General features: G+C 44.3%; 4 protein-coding genes across 4 annotated transcripts; 2 read left to right on the plus strand and 2 right to left on the minus strand.

Annotated features, from left to right (window-relative positions):
* Positions 1-603: 603 nt before the first annotated feature.
* Positions 604-4,184, minus strand: IWZ02DRAFT_298754 (uncharacterized protein). The gene is made up of 5 exons (XM_066763897.1): positions 4,019-4,184; positions 3,481-3,934; positions 1,722-3,429; positions 746-900; positions 604-693 (listed from the first exon to the last, which is right to left on the minus strand). The coding sequence occupies exons 1-4, from the start codon at positions 4,025-4,027 to the stop codon at positions 861-863; spliced, it is 2,211 nt and encodes a 736-aa protein (XP_066621841.1). The 5' UTR covers positions 4,028-4,184; the 3' UTR covers positions 604-693; positions 746-860.
* A 114-nt stretch (positions 4,185-4,298) lies between these two features.
* On the plus strand, positions 4,299-6,025 carry IWZ02DRAFT_500266 (ribosome associated DnaJ chaperone Zuotin). Its single transcript, XM_066770254.1, has 2 exons — positions 4,299-4,622; positions 4,675-6,025. Exons 1-2 carry the CDS (start codon positions 4,332-4,334, stop codon positions 5,719-5,721), a joined length of 1,338 nt encoding a protein of 445 aa, XP_066621842.1. The 5' UTR covers positions 4,299-4,331; the 3' UTR covers positions 5,722-6,025.
* Positions 6,026-6,087: 62 nt separating this feature from the next.
* On the plus strand, positions 6,088-8,195 carry IWZ02DRAFT_454705 (uncharacterized protein). The gene is made up of 3 exons (XM_066767741.1): positions 6,088-6,639; positions 6,789-7,182; positions 7,233-8,195. The coding sequence occupies exons 1-3, from the start codon at positions 6,392-6,394 to the stop codon at positions 7,932-7,934; spliced, it is 1,344 nt and encodes a 447-aa protein (XP_066621843.1). The 5' UTR covers positions 6,088-6,391; the 3' UTR covers positions 7,935-8,195.
* On the minus strand, positions 8,196-10,351 carry IWZ02DRAFT_482834 (Abscisic acid G-protein coupled receptor-domain-containing protein). The gene is made up of 2 exons (XM_066769152.1): positions 9,402-10,351; positions 8,196-9,327 (listed from the first exon to the last, which is right to left on the minus strand). Exons 1-2 carry the CDS (start codon positions 10,131-10,133, stop codon positions 8,446-8,448), a joined length of 1,614 nt encoding a protein of 537 aa, XP_066621844.1. The 5' UTR covers positions 10,134-10,351; the 3' UTR covers positions 8,196-8,445.
* Between the last annotated feature and the right edge of the window lie 7,002 nt (positions 10,352-17,353).

Below are 17,353 nucleotides of genomic sequence, written 5' to 3' on the forward strand. Positions count from 1 at the left end.
TGTCGTGGTCGTGGGCGAGGTGGCGGCCAGAGCAGCGAGCGGTACGGGCACAAGGAAGACGAGAGGCGGGACGACGGGCAATTGAGCGACAACCAAGACGAGATGCTGCGAATCAAAAGGTACAAGCGGTTCAAGACAGGTTGACAAGCATCCAGGCCAGGTCACAGCAGGTTACATAGCACATATGGAGGTACATCAGATTGGATTGAGGGCTCGCGCGCCATGACATCAGCACCCAGGGCATCACCTCCCGTCACCCCCACACGCTGCCCTGCCCGGTCCATGGCCAAGACCCGCGGCGACACGTCCTCCCTCCCCCCCGTCTGTTTCAAGAACTTTTGCATCATCACCTACCTACCTACCTACCTACCTACCTACCTACCTGGCTGTAATCACTGACATCCACTTCTGCTCGTCCTTGCGGTCAAAGTTGAGCAGCATCCCCAGCACCGGCACCAGTTGCATCTGGTGCTTCTTGTCCTTTTGCTCCAGGAACTGCAGCAGCACATTCTTCAGATATACCACGTCCATGCCCGACTCTGTTGCAATCGACGGTGATCTTCCTTTGGCTATGATTGGTGATGCCACCCTTCCACGCGCCGCCGACTCGACTGACGACCGCGATGACTGCTCTCCCGACTGCGTTGGCGACTTCGCCTTAGCTTGCGCGCCGCGAAGCTCTTCGGCAAGAGACTGCTCCGTATTAGTTGACCCTAATCGCAAACCACTTTGGGAATTCTCTTACCTTGCTTGACTTTTGCAACTTCTCCAACCGCGTCTGCGCTTCTTCCAGTGATCGCCGCAGCTCCATCTTTTCCCTCTCCAACTCCCTCGTCTGCCTCTCACCCTCGTCGAGCGCATCACGCAGCTGGTTCATAGCCGACCTGACTTCGGCAACCTCTTCTCCGGCATGCGCAGCCTTTCGTTCCAGCTCCTCCTTTTGCTTCCTCACTTCCCGTTCGTGCCTTGCCAAATCCTCCTTCTCCTCTTGTGTCCGGCTCAGTGACTTTTCGGCATCTCGCAACTTCTGCCTGGCGTCTTCCAGCTCTCTCGCGCGCCGGCGCCCAATCGTGTTTGCTTGATCCTCTGCTCGATCCCTCTCCTCAATGGCTACGTCCATGCGCTCCCGCATCTCCTTGACCCGCGCCTCAGCTCGGCTCTCCACGTCGGCCAGGAGCCGCCTCATCGTCTCTCCCTCGCGACTGCGTTCGCTGAGGAGCCTGTGCGCATCTGCCAGTTCCTCCTCGAGGCTCTCACACCTTTCACGCACCTCTTTCATCTGTGTGCCTATCTCCTGTGTTTGATCTTGCATGCTGTTCATCAGGCTCTGCGCGCTTGCGTACTGCGCGCTCTTCAGCTGAATTTCTTCACGCAAGGTTGAAACTTCGCCATTGAGCTTCTCCAACTGGTGCTCTAGGTCCTTGGCGTTTGCTTGTGAAGTCTTCAACTCCTCTCGCATCTTGGACAAGTCCCTAGCTTGCCTGTCTCTTGCCTCGACAGCTTCAGCGCGCTCGCCTTCAGTCCTTTCCAGATCCCTCTGCGCTTTGCTGCACGTCTGGTCCAGTGCCATGTTCTTGCTTTGCTCCTGCTTCAACTTCTCTGACAGGGTTCTGACTTCACTGTCCCTGGCCGAAATCTCCGACTTGTACGTCGCAATTTCAGATCGCAGTTCCCGCTCTCTTGCTTCAAGCTTGCGTACTTCGCTGGCCTTGTTTCCAAGCTCTTCCTTCGTAGACCTCAGGTCGGCCACTTCCTTGCGCAACGAGTTGAGCTCCGGCTGCGCCTTTTGCAAAACTTCCCTCAAGTCTGAAAGATCCTTGAATCTTTGGGCCGCCAAGTGCTGCGCTGCGCTAAGGTCGGTCTCCAGTGAATCGGCTTTGGTCTTCAACTTCTCAAAATTCTCTGCCAGTGCCTGCCGCTCCTTTTCTGATGACATGTTTGAGACATGGGTTGTTTTGAGTTCCGCAATCCCCCTTTCCAGCTTCTCAACCGTCTCTTTTAGAGATGACTTTTCAGCCTGCAGCTCCTTCAGCTTCTCTTTTGCTTCAACGTGACCCTGGCCAACTTCGACAAGTTCATGCCTTAACTCATCCAGTTCCTCCTGAAGCGCCTCTTGATCTTTGAGTTTGCTGGACAGCCGCACAACCTCCTCCTCCCTCTCTGTCAAGCTCTTTTGCGTTTCTTCCAATGTTGCCCGGAGAGCTGTCTCCAGATCTTCCCCTACTTCGGCCGTCCCGTCAGGAGCAGCTACGAGGGTTGTTTCAGATGGTGCCGGTGTGCCAGATCTCTCTGGCATCTGGCTCGTGGCTGCACCGCCACCGGCGCCGCCTTTGCCTCCCTTCTTTTTCTTTTTGTTGTTCTTCTTTTTCGCTGATCCCGCACTGGCCGCGGTAGCTGCAGGTGCTTTATCGCTTGCAGTTGGCACCTCTTCCGTCTTTGAAGACGAGTTCTTATTGTCAGGAGCTTTTGAAAGTCGGGCATTCTCGTTCTCGACCTGCTTGAGCTGCAGTTTCAGCGTCTCAACGAGGTTATTCAAAGTCTCGGTTCGGGCTTTAGCTTCGGATTGCGACTTGCGTAGGTCAGCAAGTTCGCACTCAAGTTCGTCCACCTGTCCTTTCAAACGTCTGCTTTCATTGTCATCCTCTAAGCGCACAGAGGAAGTCTTTCGCAATTCCTCAAGCTCTTTGTTGGCAGCCTCAATTCGAGACGTGAAATCAGAATTGGAGGTTTCTTGGGTTTTTCGAGCCTTTTCGGCCTCTTCTAGCTGCTTCTGGGCTTGCTCCAGCTTTGTTGTCAACTCTTCAACTTGATTTTCGAGTGACCTGGCCTGTTCAGCGGAGTCTTTCTCAAAACGTTCTTTTTTGTCCCGAAGAGATTGCATGTCTCGAGTTGAAGTCTCTAGATTCTGAACAAGCTGCTCAGCCGACTCTTTCGCCGAAGAAAGTTCCTTTTTCAATGCTTGATTCTCGATCTCAAGGGCGGCAACCTGGTCTTCCTTTTCGTGGAGCACTTTTTGAACACGAGGGAGCTCGCTGTCGTACGAAAAGAACTCTTCGGTTTCCTCCGGGGCATCCTTGCTGTCTTTGTGCTCATGGATGTCTTTGGTCTTGGAATCCGCGTCGACTTTCCCGGCGGCTTGTTCTGCGGGTACTGAAGTGTTTCCAGACCGGAATGTGGCGATCTCTTCTTGCGCCTGCGCTGCGCGTTTCTCTGCATCGTCCAAGTTCTGTTTGAGAGAGTCGCGTTCCGCAGATAGTCTTTTCAGTTCCTCCATCACCATGTCGCCCTTGAGTTTTATTTGATCCAGATATTCTACGAGTGCGCCAGGGTCGTTGACGGACGTCAGAGGGGTGTGTTCTCTCAACGCAGCTTCAAAAGGCTCGATTGCTGTTACTCGGGCGTGTGCGATCCTGTAAGAGCGTAGTAATTCTGCCCAGGTCAGCTCTCTACCAACAATAAGATAGTTCTAGGAAGCCATACCGGAATACTTGGGCTCCAACTTTTCCAGCTTTCGTAATCGCATGCGAGTCTCCATTGGCAGCTCGGCAGAGGCTGCAGAACCGCCGACATCCTGTCTAGAGTCGGAGCTCTCCTGTTCTCCCTTGGAAACGTTTCCATTTTCTGTGGGAGCTGCTGCCTGGGCAGTCTCGTCCTTGTCATCGGCGGGTTTTGGAGTCGTGCTCCGGCTCATCTCATCCTCGCCAACGACAAACTCCGGGTCGAACTCAGCGGGGTCCGGACCTTTGGCGTTCGGTTTGTCTCCAAGGTCGGGAGTGCGAGGACGGGCAGGACGCCGGCCGGGCGAGAGCGCACGAGAATTGGAGCGGCGAACGGAGTTTGATCGCCCTGGAGTCTGAGATCTGGACTGCTCCGCGACCTGGCGTTGGCGCGCTTGTTCCTCGGCGATGCGAGAGTCTATGGCGCCTTTCAGACGCTGGGTGACAGTTAGCATGACGCGCAATAAGTGGACACAAAGCGGGGAGCGTAGGAGAGGTTGACAGAAGAATAGAAAGCGCACCTGGAACATGATGACCCTACAATGCCAGGGAGAAAAGTCTACAAGGAGAGACCAAGGGCCAAAAATGGGCACATTCCGTTGAGGTCGAGGGGGGAAGAGTCGCGCAGGCGCGGGTGTTGGAACTCGAGGAGCGCCATTCCACCTGACGACGTAGATCCCAGCAGTCCCATCTCCCTCGGCCCCGTCTTGGCGCTCGGGCCCGGGCCCGCTATCGGTCCGTCTTTGGCGGTCAGCACCAAGCACTGGCAGAAAATCTGACATTGTTCCCGTCCAGCCCACTCAACCATCAAATCTCCAGACACGGCTGTTCGTCATGGCGTCTGTTCAAATCAACCTCCCGCTCCCCATCCTACCCGCAGGCTGGGCTGCCGACAAGGACTTCAAGGCCATTGGCACCCTTGCTTCTCCCACCCAGCGCAATGTTGAGCCCGTCGGCCCTCACTTCCTTGCCCACGCTCGCAGAAAGCGTCACAAGCGTACCTTTTCCGAGGATGACCGCATCCAGGCTGAGAAGGCCGCTACCAAGGTAGAGGAAGAGGATGATGGCTATATTTCTGAGCCTGAAGACCCGGTCATGTTCCAGCGCGATGCCAAGGACTGGAAGGTGAGTATTTATTCAGTCAAGCAAACTTGGCGTTTCTCTGACTTCAACCCAGAACCAAGACCACTACGCTGTTCTTGGTCTTACCAAGTATCGTTGGAGGGCCACCGAGGACCAGATAAAACGTGCCCACCGCAAGAAGGTCCTCCGCCACCACCCCGACAAGAAGGCTGCTGCTGGCCAGGCCCAAGACGACAACTTCTTCAAGTGCATCCAAAAAGCCACCGAGGTCCTGCTCGATCCCGTCAAGCGTCGCCAGTTCGACTCGGTCGACGAGGGTGCCGACGTTGAGCCGCCTACAAAGAAGGAAGCTCAAAAAGGCAACTTCTACAAGCTATGGGGCAGAGTCTTCGAGTCCGAAGGACGCTTCTCCAAGGTCCAACCCGTTCCTCAACTGGGCGACGAGAATAGCAGCAAGGAGCACGTGGAAACCTTTTACAACTTCTGGTACAACTTCGACAGCTGGAGGTCGTTTGAATACCAGGACGAAGACGTGCCCGATGACACGGAAAGTCGTGACCAGAAGCGTCATATCGAAAAGAAGAACCTCAACGCTCGCAAGAAGAAGAAGACCGAGGACACTGCGCGCCTCCGGAAGCTAGTCGACGACTGCCTGGCCACGGACGAGCGCATCAAGAAGTTCCGCCAACAAGAGCATGCACAGAGGAACAAGAAGCGTTTCGAGCGTGAGGCTGAGGCCAAGCGCCAGGCTGAAGAAGCGCAGAAGAAGAAGGAAGACGAAGCTCGCCAGCAGGCCGAGAAGGAGGCCGCGGCCAAGGCGGAGAGAGAGGCGGGCAAGAAGGCCAAGGAGGCTGCAAAGAATGCTGCGAAGAAGAACAAGCGCGTCATTAGAAGCGCTGTCAAGGACGCCAACTACTTCCACGCCGGCGGGGATGCCCCCGCGTCCCAGATTGACACGGTGCTCAACGAGACGGATGTGCTCATCACCAAGCTGGACAACGAGGGTTTGGCCGCCATGGTCGCCAAGCTGAACGGAAAGAAGGATGCTCAGGAGATCCAGCAAATCTACACCGAGGAGGTGAAACGCTTGATCTCGGCTGGCATGGTCAAGGAGGGCGAGCTCAAGACGCTCGAGGCATAACAAGTGTGCGGGGCTGCGGGGCAAGTCTTGTCGACAGCTTTGCTTTGTGCTGTGAACTGGAAGACTTAGAGGGTACAAATAGAGTAGAAGAGGGTATAAGCAGAGTACGCGGTTGATTGGATTGACATGGAAGGCTCTCTCAGTGATCGATCGTGTTTGGGCAGACTTGGCATGCTGTGGTGACTGACTACCTGACCTGACGAACGGCTGCTGGTCTTTTTGGGCGCAGATGCGACGGGGGTCAAACGTGTAGCTGTCGACGGCTGTAGTGTAGCCCCGCGCCCGCCGGCGAACGGAACCGAACCCGTTGTTCGGTTGGTTCAGTTGCATCACATCAGCCAAGCCCTCCACTCCTGCTTCTCGTGCTCTGGGCAACTCCTCTAACAACCCTACTCCGCACTCCAACCATCTGTTAGCTGCTGCAAAGCCCTCGTTCGACGACCTTCGCATTACCGCCCCCTACCCGCCGATTGCTCGCTCTCCCGCTCCCGCTCGATCTTGACCAGACTAGGACGAGCGCGTGCGACCGATTCTCAAGTTCCGCTGGTTCCATATACGCCAGGCTGCCCTCTCTTGCGCTCCGGATTCTCCATCCCATAGAACCACGAGCCGCCGAGCTTCACGCTACTTGCAAGCGCTCGATCGTCCCTTTGCGACTCCAGCCGTCGACATGCCGCATCCTACGCCAGGCCAGCCAGACGACAGATCGCCGTCGCCATCATCTCCAGTCGATCATGCAGCCCCTCCTGCGCCACAAAGCGCAAAACCTACCCCGGCGCTAGAAGCTGTTAAAGCTCAAGAAGCACATGATATCCGTCGACCATTGATACAGTTTCTGGCAAACAATGGACTGCCCAAACGAAGCGGTAGTCCCAAGGTGAAGCCGGGACGTCGCCTTTCGTCGCCTCCTCCGCCACCGTAAGTAACGCTATCAAACATACTTGTTGGAACATAAGGGCGTCAGTATTGCGAAGGACCTGGAGCCGTTTCAATACGGCGGCATGGCACAAAGCCTCAATTCCTACCATGATTGCGAGGCAGCGTTCAAAGGCTGACAAGTTTGGCAGTGTTTTCCAGCCACGCGTCTCGTTCGACACTTTCGACAGGCCTGCCGATTTCATCGAGGAAAACTCCTTCACTCTAATCCGAAAGCACAAGGACTACGAATACACTAAGCGATCTCGCACCTTCCTTTGCGGTCTCGACTCAAATGACTACTCGGAATATGCTCTTGAGTGGCTCATCGACGAGCTGGTGGATGATGGCGACGAGATTGTGTGCCTAAGGGTTGTTGAAAAAGATGACAAGGTTGCTGGCGAGAGCAGTGTCGATCATGGAAAATACCGCGAAGAAGCGGAGAAGTTGATGGAACGAATTCAAGGCAAAAACACCGAAAACAAGGCAATCAACTTAGTCCTCGAATTCTCCGTTGGCAAGGTCAACAAGGTCATTGATGAGATGGTACGTTGCTTGTATTGTCATGTCCACGTGCCTATCTGACTTCGAGACAGATCAATCTCCACGAGCCTGCAATATTGATTGTGGGTACTCGGGGTCGGAGTCTAGGTGGTTTTCAAGGTCTCCTGCCCGGATCCGTGTCAAAGTACTGTCTGCAACACTCACCTGTCCCTGTGATTGTTGTCCGTCCGACAAGCAAGAGAGCCAAGACGAAACGCAAGCGCCTCCAAGATCCCTCGAGGACGGGCTACCGAGATCTGCTCGACAAGAGCGGTACAGCAGGCGGGCACCTCCTCGACACAGACCACAGGCATAGTCTCATGCTGGATGAGATCCAGCAGGCGGGCAACGAGGACGAAGCGGCAGCAGTGGCAAAAGCCGTCGGCTTCGTGCCGCCTCCAGATGAAGACTTACCACCGAAGACCCCGGACAGTATCAACAGCGGGCTGTTGAGCGGCGAGAATTCTCCTGATGACACGAGAGATATTGGGCCCGTTCTGAAAAGCCCGGAACTCCGCAATCTAGACACACCGGTCGACAGTGAGGTCAGCGACGACGATGGCGATGATGAAGGAGGCGTTCGTATGATTCAATCAATGAGCCCCCCTGCTGGTTCGGAGAGCACGTTGCCGGTGGACGAGTCACCGCACGATGAAGACGAGCAAGCGGAGGAAGAAAAGGAGGCCAATGCAGAGAAGGACCTGACGTCTGAGGAGTCTAGTCCGCCCAAAAGCCCCAAGACTTCAATAGATTAAATCAAAGTCGGACAATGTCCGAATTGCTATCCCTGAATTGCACTTTCTGGATTTTGTATCACCCCACTGAATCAAGCTGCCGAGCAGCTCTCACGAATCTTGAAGAAACTCATGACGCGATGCCATTCGATTACGACTGAGGCCACGTCCCTCTGTGCACATCACGGACTGCAATTTGCAGCCAATCGAGCCTAGATTACATCGTGGGGAGTGGGTTATCCCAGAAGGTTCCTGTGCTCAAGTTCTGTCTGGGTGATTTTGTGCTGGTGATGCACTGGTGATCTGCTGCATCGACTCATAAATCAAGATTTCTCTTGCGATTAGATACAAGCTGTCGTCAGCTGCAGTGGTTTTACAACATCTACTCCTAAAGCCTGTAGGAACAGCAGCACTACTATCACCCGGCGATCTAAGTCTAAAAAGCCACAACTCAACGCCAAATAAACGCCCACTCATAAATCTTTGCCCTTGCCAGCCATGTTCAAGGGCCAAGATTAAACCACATGATCATTCAATTCATCTTTCCCATTTCCACATCTGCCTCGACAAAATCATCGTCTTCTCCCCACTCTCCCACGCCAACTTTTCTACCAAGCCAAATCACCATTGACGATATTATTACTGCAGCCAAAAACCAGCCTTCGAACCACTTTTCGACAAAGTGTGGTTCAAGTGGGGCTCCAAGCGCCTCGCTGATGACACCACGGTACTCTGGTGGCAAGTTGCTCCTCAGCAAAAGTGCCGAGCTGATCACGTACGTCGCACTGATTTGGGAGATGATGAGCGCAATGTTGGACTGCGCATGCTGCAGAAGCGTGGGAGTGAGGCGAGTGAAGATCAAAAAGGTCTGCACAACGCTGTTGAATGAAGCGAGGAGCATGACACCAGAGAGAAGGAAGGAAATCTGCCGAGACCAGGCCGCGCGGTCCAAGGAAGGATCCCAATGCTTGGCGAGCAGAGCGAGGATGTTGTTGACAGGATCGCTGTTTGAAAAGGTGGTGGTCGGAGATGAAAATCGATGAAAAGTCGTCAACATCGTGGCGCCGATGCGGTAGAGACAGTAGATGGAGAAGCCATAAGAAAAGCAATTCAATAGGCGGCCAAGCGGTGTTTTTGAGCGCAGCTGAGCTTGTCTGCGATTCTGTAAAGCTAACAGGGAGCTCGACAATGAAGCAGCCATGGTCCGCAATCCAGAAACTTCAAGTTCGAGGCCATGGCGCTCTTGCTGCTCGGCGTTGCTCCGGATCGATCCAATCATTCGGGACATGAAGCCTTCTGGTGGATTTTCGGAGATCCTGCGTTGGACTGAGCGCAAACGATTCTGCTTCGCCTGGAGCATGTCGTGGGTCGCTTCGAGCCCGGCGTGTTTGCGAGCAATGTCTGCTTCGGAGACCTAGATTGCAAATCAGCCCTTTGCTCTGTTGCATTGAGCGTGCAAGCCTTTGTTAAAGGCTCAGTTGGCCATACCGTCCGGGTCTTGATACCAAAGTTTTGCCAGAGCGATGATATGGCGGCAAAGCCAGCCAGACTAGCCATTAAACTGACGCCAATCACACCGATGCGTTCAAGACAGCCTTCGCTGAAACTGTGTATGTCCCTGGAGCTCTTTTCGTGAACATAGTTTCCCAGCAACAGTTCCCCAACGCCCCAAAAGCACAAGAGCCAAAGAGCCAAGCCAATGCCTTCAAGAAGCCAAGCGACGCGTATCTTGCTCTTGGCCGAGTCGGCGAACTTCCATCCTCCGGCGGATATGACGGAATGGATTTCCAAAGCAGGCGTGATGACAATAAGGAGGAGCAGCAGCAGCGAGAGCGTCACCCGCAGGGCAACACCACGAGCGACAGGGTTGACAGATCCCGAAATTTCGCAGAGAAGGAGTTCCACGAGCACAGCGCTCAGGGCGATGTTGGAGGAGAAAACAAGGCCGGCGAGTCTTGGGACATATGACAGAGCGAGTTTCGTCCACTTCTTCCGCAGCGGATCTCGGAAGGCGACCTGAGAGGTTGGCGAGCCCAACGGTTCATGTTGAAGCTTGGAATGTGGGGTGCGGGAAAGCAGAGGGAAGATGCGGTGCTGAACAGCGACGGCGACAGCTATGAAGGTGGCCAGGAACGGCAAGCAGGAAAAGACGATGGTCGACATTGAGCGGCGCAAGTAGTCCGGGACACAGTCGTCGCAGTCATGGTCGTAAGGGAGCATGGGCGGAGGTCAGAGTCGAGTTTAGGGATGCAGGAGCTAGTGTTGGCGAGGATCGAAGGAGTTGTCGCGTAGACGCAACTCTGACGAAGCAAGATAGAAAGTCATCAGGAGGAAGAGTTGGGAGAGGGAGGAGAGAGGAAGCAAAGGGCGGCTGTCGCAATCCCCATGGATTGACCTTGCGTCGAGCCGGAGGCCTGTAGACAACGGGAAGCATCCTTGCCTGACTAAGCGTGCCTAAGCTGCTAAAGCTAAAGCCTTTTACGTTATAGAATACTAATCTCTATTCTATCTATACTTCTATTATCTTTACTAAAATTCTTAGTATATATAGGTAGTTTATTTCTATAATAAAGACCTATATATATTACTATACTATATATCTCTAGCTATTAATTTCTTTACTACTATCTATCTAATAATACCTATACTATAGAAACTAGAATAATTATATAGTTAGTAATAAACCTAGATAGCTATTATTTCCTATCTTAATTATTATACTCCTAGTAGTATTAAGATAGTTTCTCTTTACTCTACTAAATACTCTTCTCTAGTTTAGCTACTATTTCTTAGAAAAAAGCCTATAATTATTATAAATCGTTAAGTAGCTAATATATAGGCTTTTACCTAAAGGCTATCTACTTAGTTAGATATATATAAAATTAGAAAGAACTTAATTAAAGTTAAGTAGTTAAAAGATAAAGTTAAGTAAAGTCTTCTTAATTATTATAAATATAGAAGATACTATATACTCTTCTATCTTCTATATATATTTATATAAGAAGTAAAATAAGAACTAAACTCTCTCTTTACTACGTAAATTACTACTTTAGTTATATTATTAAAATAGATAAGAAATTAATCTTCTTATTATTACGCGAAGTTTTATTAGCTATTAAGTAGGCTATATATCCTTAGTAGTATTTATTATCTATTAGTACTACTAGCTTACGTAGCTTAGCTAGTTTACGTAGCTTAGTTATAATTAGCTTTAGCTTATTAAGAAATCGCGTAAGGGCGTAGTTATAATATACTTATATTACTAGTATCTAATATATACTCGCGTTACTAGCGTCTAATAGCTATACTTACGATAGAGATAATCCTAGTATAACCTTTAAGTAACTACTTATATACTTAGAGTTAATCTATAGTAATTCTTACTAAGTAGTAAATATATAGTACTAGATATATATATTATACTAGTAAGGAGCACTATTCTAGGAGTTTTTTACTAAGTTTAATTAGGTCTTATAGTTAGTAGAGGGCGATAATTAGCTAGATTTAGCTAAGATTAGCCTCCTTAAGAATATACTAAGCTATAAACTATTAGCCTAGATAGTAGGGTTAGCCTTAGGAGGGGAGTTATAGGACTAGTATATAGCCCTACTTACCTAGGTTAGTAATTCTATAGAAAGACTTAGAAATAATAATAGTAGCGCGTATAATAGTAGTTACTAGGCTAATAGCTAATTCTATAAGGGTAGGTTAATAGGTTAGGTATAATGCTATAACTAAGGCGGGGCCTAGAGAACTCTAACTAGGACCTAAAGAGGGCTATACTAGGACCTAAAGAGGGCTATATATATTAGTAAGGATATATAAACGCCCTAGGAGACGAAACCTTATAAACTAAGGTTTTATCTAATATCTATACTAAATATATTATTATTATTCACCCTTAATTTAACTCCCTATAGTGCTAAATCTTACATTTAAAACCTTTAACTACTATAGCTAGTTAAATTAAAAATAGCTCCTATAACTCGTTTAGGAAGCATTAACCTAGAGGCTAGCTCTCTAGCTATAAACTAGCTAGTTAGAGGCTAAGAGGCTACTAACTAGAGGATAGTCCTCCCCCTAGTTAATAAAGACGCTTATCGCGATAGCTATTAGACGCTAGACGCTAGTAACGTAAGTACATTATAACTACGCCCTTACGCGATTACTTAATAAGCCGAAGCTAATTATAACTAAGCCGCGTAAACCGGCTAAGCCGCGTAAGCTAGTAGTACTAATAGATAATAAATACTCCTAAGGATATATAGCCTACTTAATAGCTAACGAAACTTTATATAGTAATAAGAAGATTAATTTCTTATCTATTTTAATAACATAACTAAAGTAGTAATTCGCGTAGTAAAGAGAGAGTTTAGTTCTCATTTTACTTCTTATATAAATATATATAGAAGATAGAAGAGTATATAGCATCTTCTATATTTATAATAATTAAGAAGACTTTACTTAACTTTATCTTTTAATTACTTAACTTTAGTTAAGTTCTTTTTAATTTTATATACGTCCGACTAAGTAGATAGCCTCTAGGTGAAAGCCTATATATTAGCTACTTAATAATTCATGATAGATATAGAAGATTATTCTAGGTATTATCCCCGTCCTACTTTTTTATTACCTAAGGGAGGTGTTAGAATACCCGAACTAGGTATACTATATATATAGCCTAAGCCTTATACATAACCGTCTATTATTTAAGAAGGAAATTTAAGTCGTCTTAGTAAGGCGCATTAGTATTATCTAAGGACTAAAGAGCATTAAGTATATATTAACTATAGAAGTCTTTATAAGGCTATAGTGTAGTATATAAATATTAAGGAGGCATCCTCTCTATACCTACTTATAAGAAAGTAGAAGACTATTCTATACGCGGATAGTATAGCTAAGAATTAAGCCTACGCGACTAGTACTTAAGAGGAGTCTAGTAGTTAATAATAAATACCCTCGTACGGAGGTACTAAATTACCTTATAAATTAGAGGAAGGAAGAGGATAGGTACTCCCCTTCTTATTATAATCTTTTTACTCCCTATTACTAGTTAAGCTTAATACGTAAGTATAAGAGAAAGGTCTTTTTTACGTAATATAATTTTAGGTTAAAGAAGCTTTTAGGCATATTCTACTAGAAGAAGCTAATAACTATTAATCTAAGATTACTCCTCTTATAAAGGAATAAACCTAGGATATTACTATTTACGTAAAGATATAAATTAAGACTCTTAAATAAGTTATTCTTAACTTAGTAGAAAGGATTTTAAGTCATTAAACATTATCGCGTAAAGATACTATTAAGTTAATAAGTTTATAGTATTTAGAAGAGAATAGATTCCGGAAGAAGAAGAAATATATACTAAGAGTGCCTAACCTACCTAAATTAATAAATAGCTAAAACCCTACGTATAAGTATTAGCGGCTCCTTATAAATAATAAAATCTATAGTAATAAGGACCACTTTAAAAGAGGTACTACTATAGATACTAAGGAAGCTATTATAAGTTACATCCTCTCTAGGATATAGGGTAAGGCAGTATAGTATTTAGTACTATTTCTTTATGCCCGTATAAAGATAGATAATCTAGTCCTTAATACCGACTTATATTACTAGCTTAAGTAAGTATTTAAGAATCCGTACTGGTGAAAGGATGTAAAGAAGAAGCTAAAGAACCTTTATTATAAAATTCCTATAGATCTTTAGAAGTTCTAGTTAGAGTTTATATACCTAGCTTTAGAAGCTAACCTTCTGTACGAATAATAGAAAGAGGATTTTTACTCTTTATTAGATCCCCTACTATAAACTCATTTAGTAGGAATTAAATAAGATGACTCTATTTCATTTAAAGAATACCTTTAAAAGGTATACCCTATTACATAAAGTATAATCGAGTACTAAAACGGTTAAAACGTATCTTTATCATCCTAGGAAGACCGTATAAAGAAATAATAATAGGAATAAGTAGGTAAATCTACTCTTTTAATAGGTAGAAGTTTAAGAGAATAGCCTTTTTTAAGGTTATTATAGAGATCTACTCCTTATATAATAACGGAAAATCTAATACATAAAGGAAAAGTAGAACTCTAAGGTAATATTAGACCCTACTATTAATGCGGAAAGTTTAGATACCTTATCTAATAGTGCCTAGAAACCGAAGTAAAGATAGTTAATACTATAATAGAAGAAGAAGGAGAAGAGTATATAATATTAGAACCGTACTCTTCTTTATTAGAAAATAACGAGTCTTAGGGGAAGTCTCCTTCCTAAGACATGAACTTAGAGCTCTATAAATTACTAATTTATAGGTAAACATTTATGACCTTATTAGAGGATACCCGTTTACTATATAAACTATAATTATAGCTAGCGGTTATGCTATACCTATTTATGCCCTAGTTAATACTAGTATAAACGGATCTAGCTTTATCTATCCTTAACTTCTTCTATAACTTAGGGAATTAGGGATTAAGAAAAGAAAGATTACTAGTAGGAACCTTAAAGTCTCTAGGTTTAACTAACGTATAAATAAGTAACTTAATTTCATTTATTAATTATAATTCCGTTTCTAACATCGGCTAGTTATAACATACGCCTTCGTACTAGATATTAGGCGCTATAATATTATTCTAGGCCGCTAGTTCCTTATATATTATTATGTTCTTCCGGATTACCGTAACTAATAACTCGTTTAGTTAGATCCTCTAGACCGAATTTCTTTTTTAAATCTTTTAAACATTCTAAAATTATCTACATAAAGTAAAGTTTTACGGATAAACCGATTAATTTCTTTAATATATATCTCCGATGATATTAAAGTTAATAACTAAGAAACCTTTTTTACCTCTCTTATAGAAATTAACCTACCTATAAAAATACTAACGGAAGTAGTAGATCTTTATTCTATTATACTAGATGATATTAATGAAGCCGATAAAGATAAAGCCTTTAATGAATACCTTAATAATTATTTACCCTCTAAGTATAAGAACTACTACGATGTCTTTTTAAAATAAGAGTCTAACTAGCTACTACCTTCTTATGCGGGAGTTAATTATTAAATCTCTCTTATATATAAGGATTCTCCGCGCCTACTAATAAGTTCCCTCTATAGAATGTCTCTAGAATAGCTTGCCGTAGTAAAGGAATACTTCTAAGAGAATTTAAAGAAAGGATTTATTACTAAGAGTTACGTACCCTACGCCTCTCTAGTATTAGTAGTAAAAAAACCCGGAGGTAGTTAGTGAATTTATATTAACTACTAATAGTTAAATAATTAGATAAAGAAGGACTTATATCCTTTACCTCTTATCTTAGAACTCTTATAGAGAGTAGGTAAAGGAAAGGTCTATATAAAACTAGATATTTAATAAGCTTTCCATTAAATCCGACTTTAAGGATAGTCTAAAGAATATACTACCTTCTATATAAGATACGGACTATTTAAATACCGCGTTTTACCTTTTAGGCTAAGTAATAGGCCTGCTACTTTTTAACGTTTTATTAACTAAGTTCTCTTTAACTATTTAGATGATTTCGTTATTACTTTTATAGACGATATTCTTATCGTTTCTAAAAACCCGTATAATTATACTTAACACGTTATTAAAGTTCTATAACGATTATAAAAAGCGGGACTATAAGCTAACATAAAAAAGAGTAAGTTTTTAACTACTTACACGAAATTCTTAGGATATATTATCTCTACTAAAGGTATATTAATAGACCTATAAAAAATTAAACCTATTTATACCTAGTAATTACCTACGACCCTCTAATCTCTTTAGTCTTTCTTAGGATTCTATAACTTCTATTAGAGATTCCTTCCTAACTATAGACGAATTAGCTAGCTACTAGAAAAACTATGTTTAAAAGTAAAGTAGTAATAACTTAGGCTAGTTAAGGAAGAATCTTTTAGAAACCTTAAGAAACTAATATGTAGTAAATTACTACTTATAAACTATAATCTAACTTTAGATACTTATATAGAAATAGACGTAAGTAACGGAGTAGTTACGGGAGTCCTATCATAATATTAAGAAAATTACGAATAGAAACCGGTATTCTTTTATTCTAAGGTAATGTTAGACGCTAAACTCCGCTATGGAATACCTAATAAAGAACTCCTAGCTATTATATAAGGACTAGAGGAATAGAGATCTATGCTTATAGGCCTTTATAAACCTTTTCTTATAATTATAGACTATTAAGCATTAGAATACTTTACTTCTAAGTACTAATTATCCGCACGATAAGCGAGATAGGCTAAGTAACTTACTAAGTACTAAGTCCGGTTTACCTACTAACTAGGAAAGGAAAACATTATTATAGATATTCTTATAAGAAAGTAAGAGTAACTTAAGACTTAAAAAGAGAAAGTAAAGGCCGTATAAGAGTAGTATCTTATTCCTACTTCCTAGGTAGTCCTACTTACGATGATAGAGCTAGAAGTTTCTCTACTAATAATTTTCCTTAACGAACTTCTCTACGCGAATAGAGAAAACCTAGATCTTAAACTATAGAGAGAAATAGCCCGTCTTTAACTAGAAAATGAATTATATTAGAAGCTATAGGATGGATTACTTCTTTACTATAGTACATTAGTCGTTCCTAACTAGGATAACCTTCGCGTAAGAATAATTAAAGTAATGTATACTACTTACATTACTACCTATCCTAGAATTAATAAAATGCGAAAGCTATTACGGTAATACTATTACTAGCCTAGCTAGACTTATATAATTAAGAGATATAGCTAAAACTACTATATTTACTACTAGAACTATGAATTTACTAATAAGATACCTAGCCTTCTATATCCTCTACTAATTCCTAACCGTCCCTAGTAATACCTAGCTATAGATTTTAAAGAGATGCCGTAAGACTAAAAGGGATTTAATTATATCCTTATTATTATAGACCGGTTATCCTAAAGAACCTTTAGTTTACCTTACACGAAGAAAATTAATGCTAAAGGAGTATCTTAACTTTTTTATAATTACGTCTACTAAATTTTCGGAAATCCTAAAAGTATACTATCGGATTAAGGTCCTTAGTTCATTTTAGCCTTCGCGTAGGAGCTATATAAGTTAACTAGTATTAAATAACACTTTAATTTAGCCTATTACTCTTAGATAAACGGAATTACTAAGATAGTAAATTAGGTCCTTATACGCTAACTACGACCCTTTATTAATTACTACTAAAATAACTAGTCTAATCTTCTACTATTAATAGATTTAGCTTAGGCTACCCTTCTATATAAGGCTATAGGTCTTATACTAGTAGAAGTAGACCTTAGCTTTATGCTACGTATATATTATAACTAGACTACTCATATAATAATAACTACTTCGCCTAAAGGTAGAACATAGTCTATAGCTTAGTCTCTCTAAAAAAGAAGATAAGAAGCCTATAAGTACGCCTATAAATTAATT

The sequence above is a fragment of the Phyllosticta citriasiana genome, assembly GCF_038021145.1.
Source record: "Phyllosticta citriasiana strain CBS 120426 chromosome Unknown IWZ02scaffold_8, whole genome shotgun sequence".
NCBI lineage: Eukaryota > Fungi > Ascomycota > Dothideomycetes > Botryosphaeriales > Phyllostictaceae > Phyllosticta > Phyllosticta citriasiana.

Bases quoted from the DNA above. Each gene is read 5' to 3' on its own strand.
- IWZ02DRAFT_298754 (XM_066763897.1), bottom strand. The intron at 3,430-3,480 runs GTATGGCTTCCT...TGACCTGGGCAG, and splicing joins GTTGGAGCCCAAGTATTCCG to AATTACTACGCTCTTACAGG. The intron at 901-1,721 runs GCTTGGAAACAA...ATGCCGGAGAAG, and splicing joins CTGAGGTCTACGAAGGAAGA to AGGTTGCCGAAGTCAGGTCG.
- IWZ02DRAFT_500266 (XM_066770254.1), top strand. From the start codon at position 4,332: ATGGCGTCTGTTCAAATCAACCTCCCGCTCCCCATCCTACCCGCAGGC. The intron at 4,623-4,674 runs GTGAGTATTTAT...ACTTCAACCCAG, and splicing joins GCGATGCCAAGGACTGGAAG to AACCAAGACCACTACGCTGT.
- IWZ02DRAFT_454705 (XM_066767741.1), top strand. From the start codon at position 6,392: ATGCCGCATCCTACGCCAGGCCAGCCAGACGACAGATCGCCGTCGCCA. The intron at 6,640-6,788 runs GTAAGTAACGCT...CAAGTTTGGCAG, and splicing joins TCGTCGCCTCCTCCGCCACC to TGTTTTCCAGCCACGCGTCT. The intron at 7,183-7,232 runs GTACGTTGCTTG...ACTTCGAGACAG, and splicing joins ACAAGGTCATTGATGAGATG to ATCAATCTCCACGAGCCTGC.
- IWZ02DRAFT_482834 (XM_066769152.1), bottom strand. From the start codon at position 10,133: ATGCTCCCTTACGACCATGACTGCGACGACTGTGTCCCGGACTACTTG. The intron at 9,328-9,401 runs GTATGGCCAACT...TTTGCAATCTAG, and splicing joins TTGGTATCAAGACCCGGACG to GTCTCCGAAGCAGACATTGC.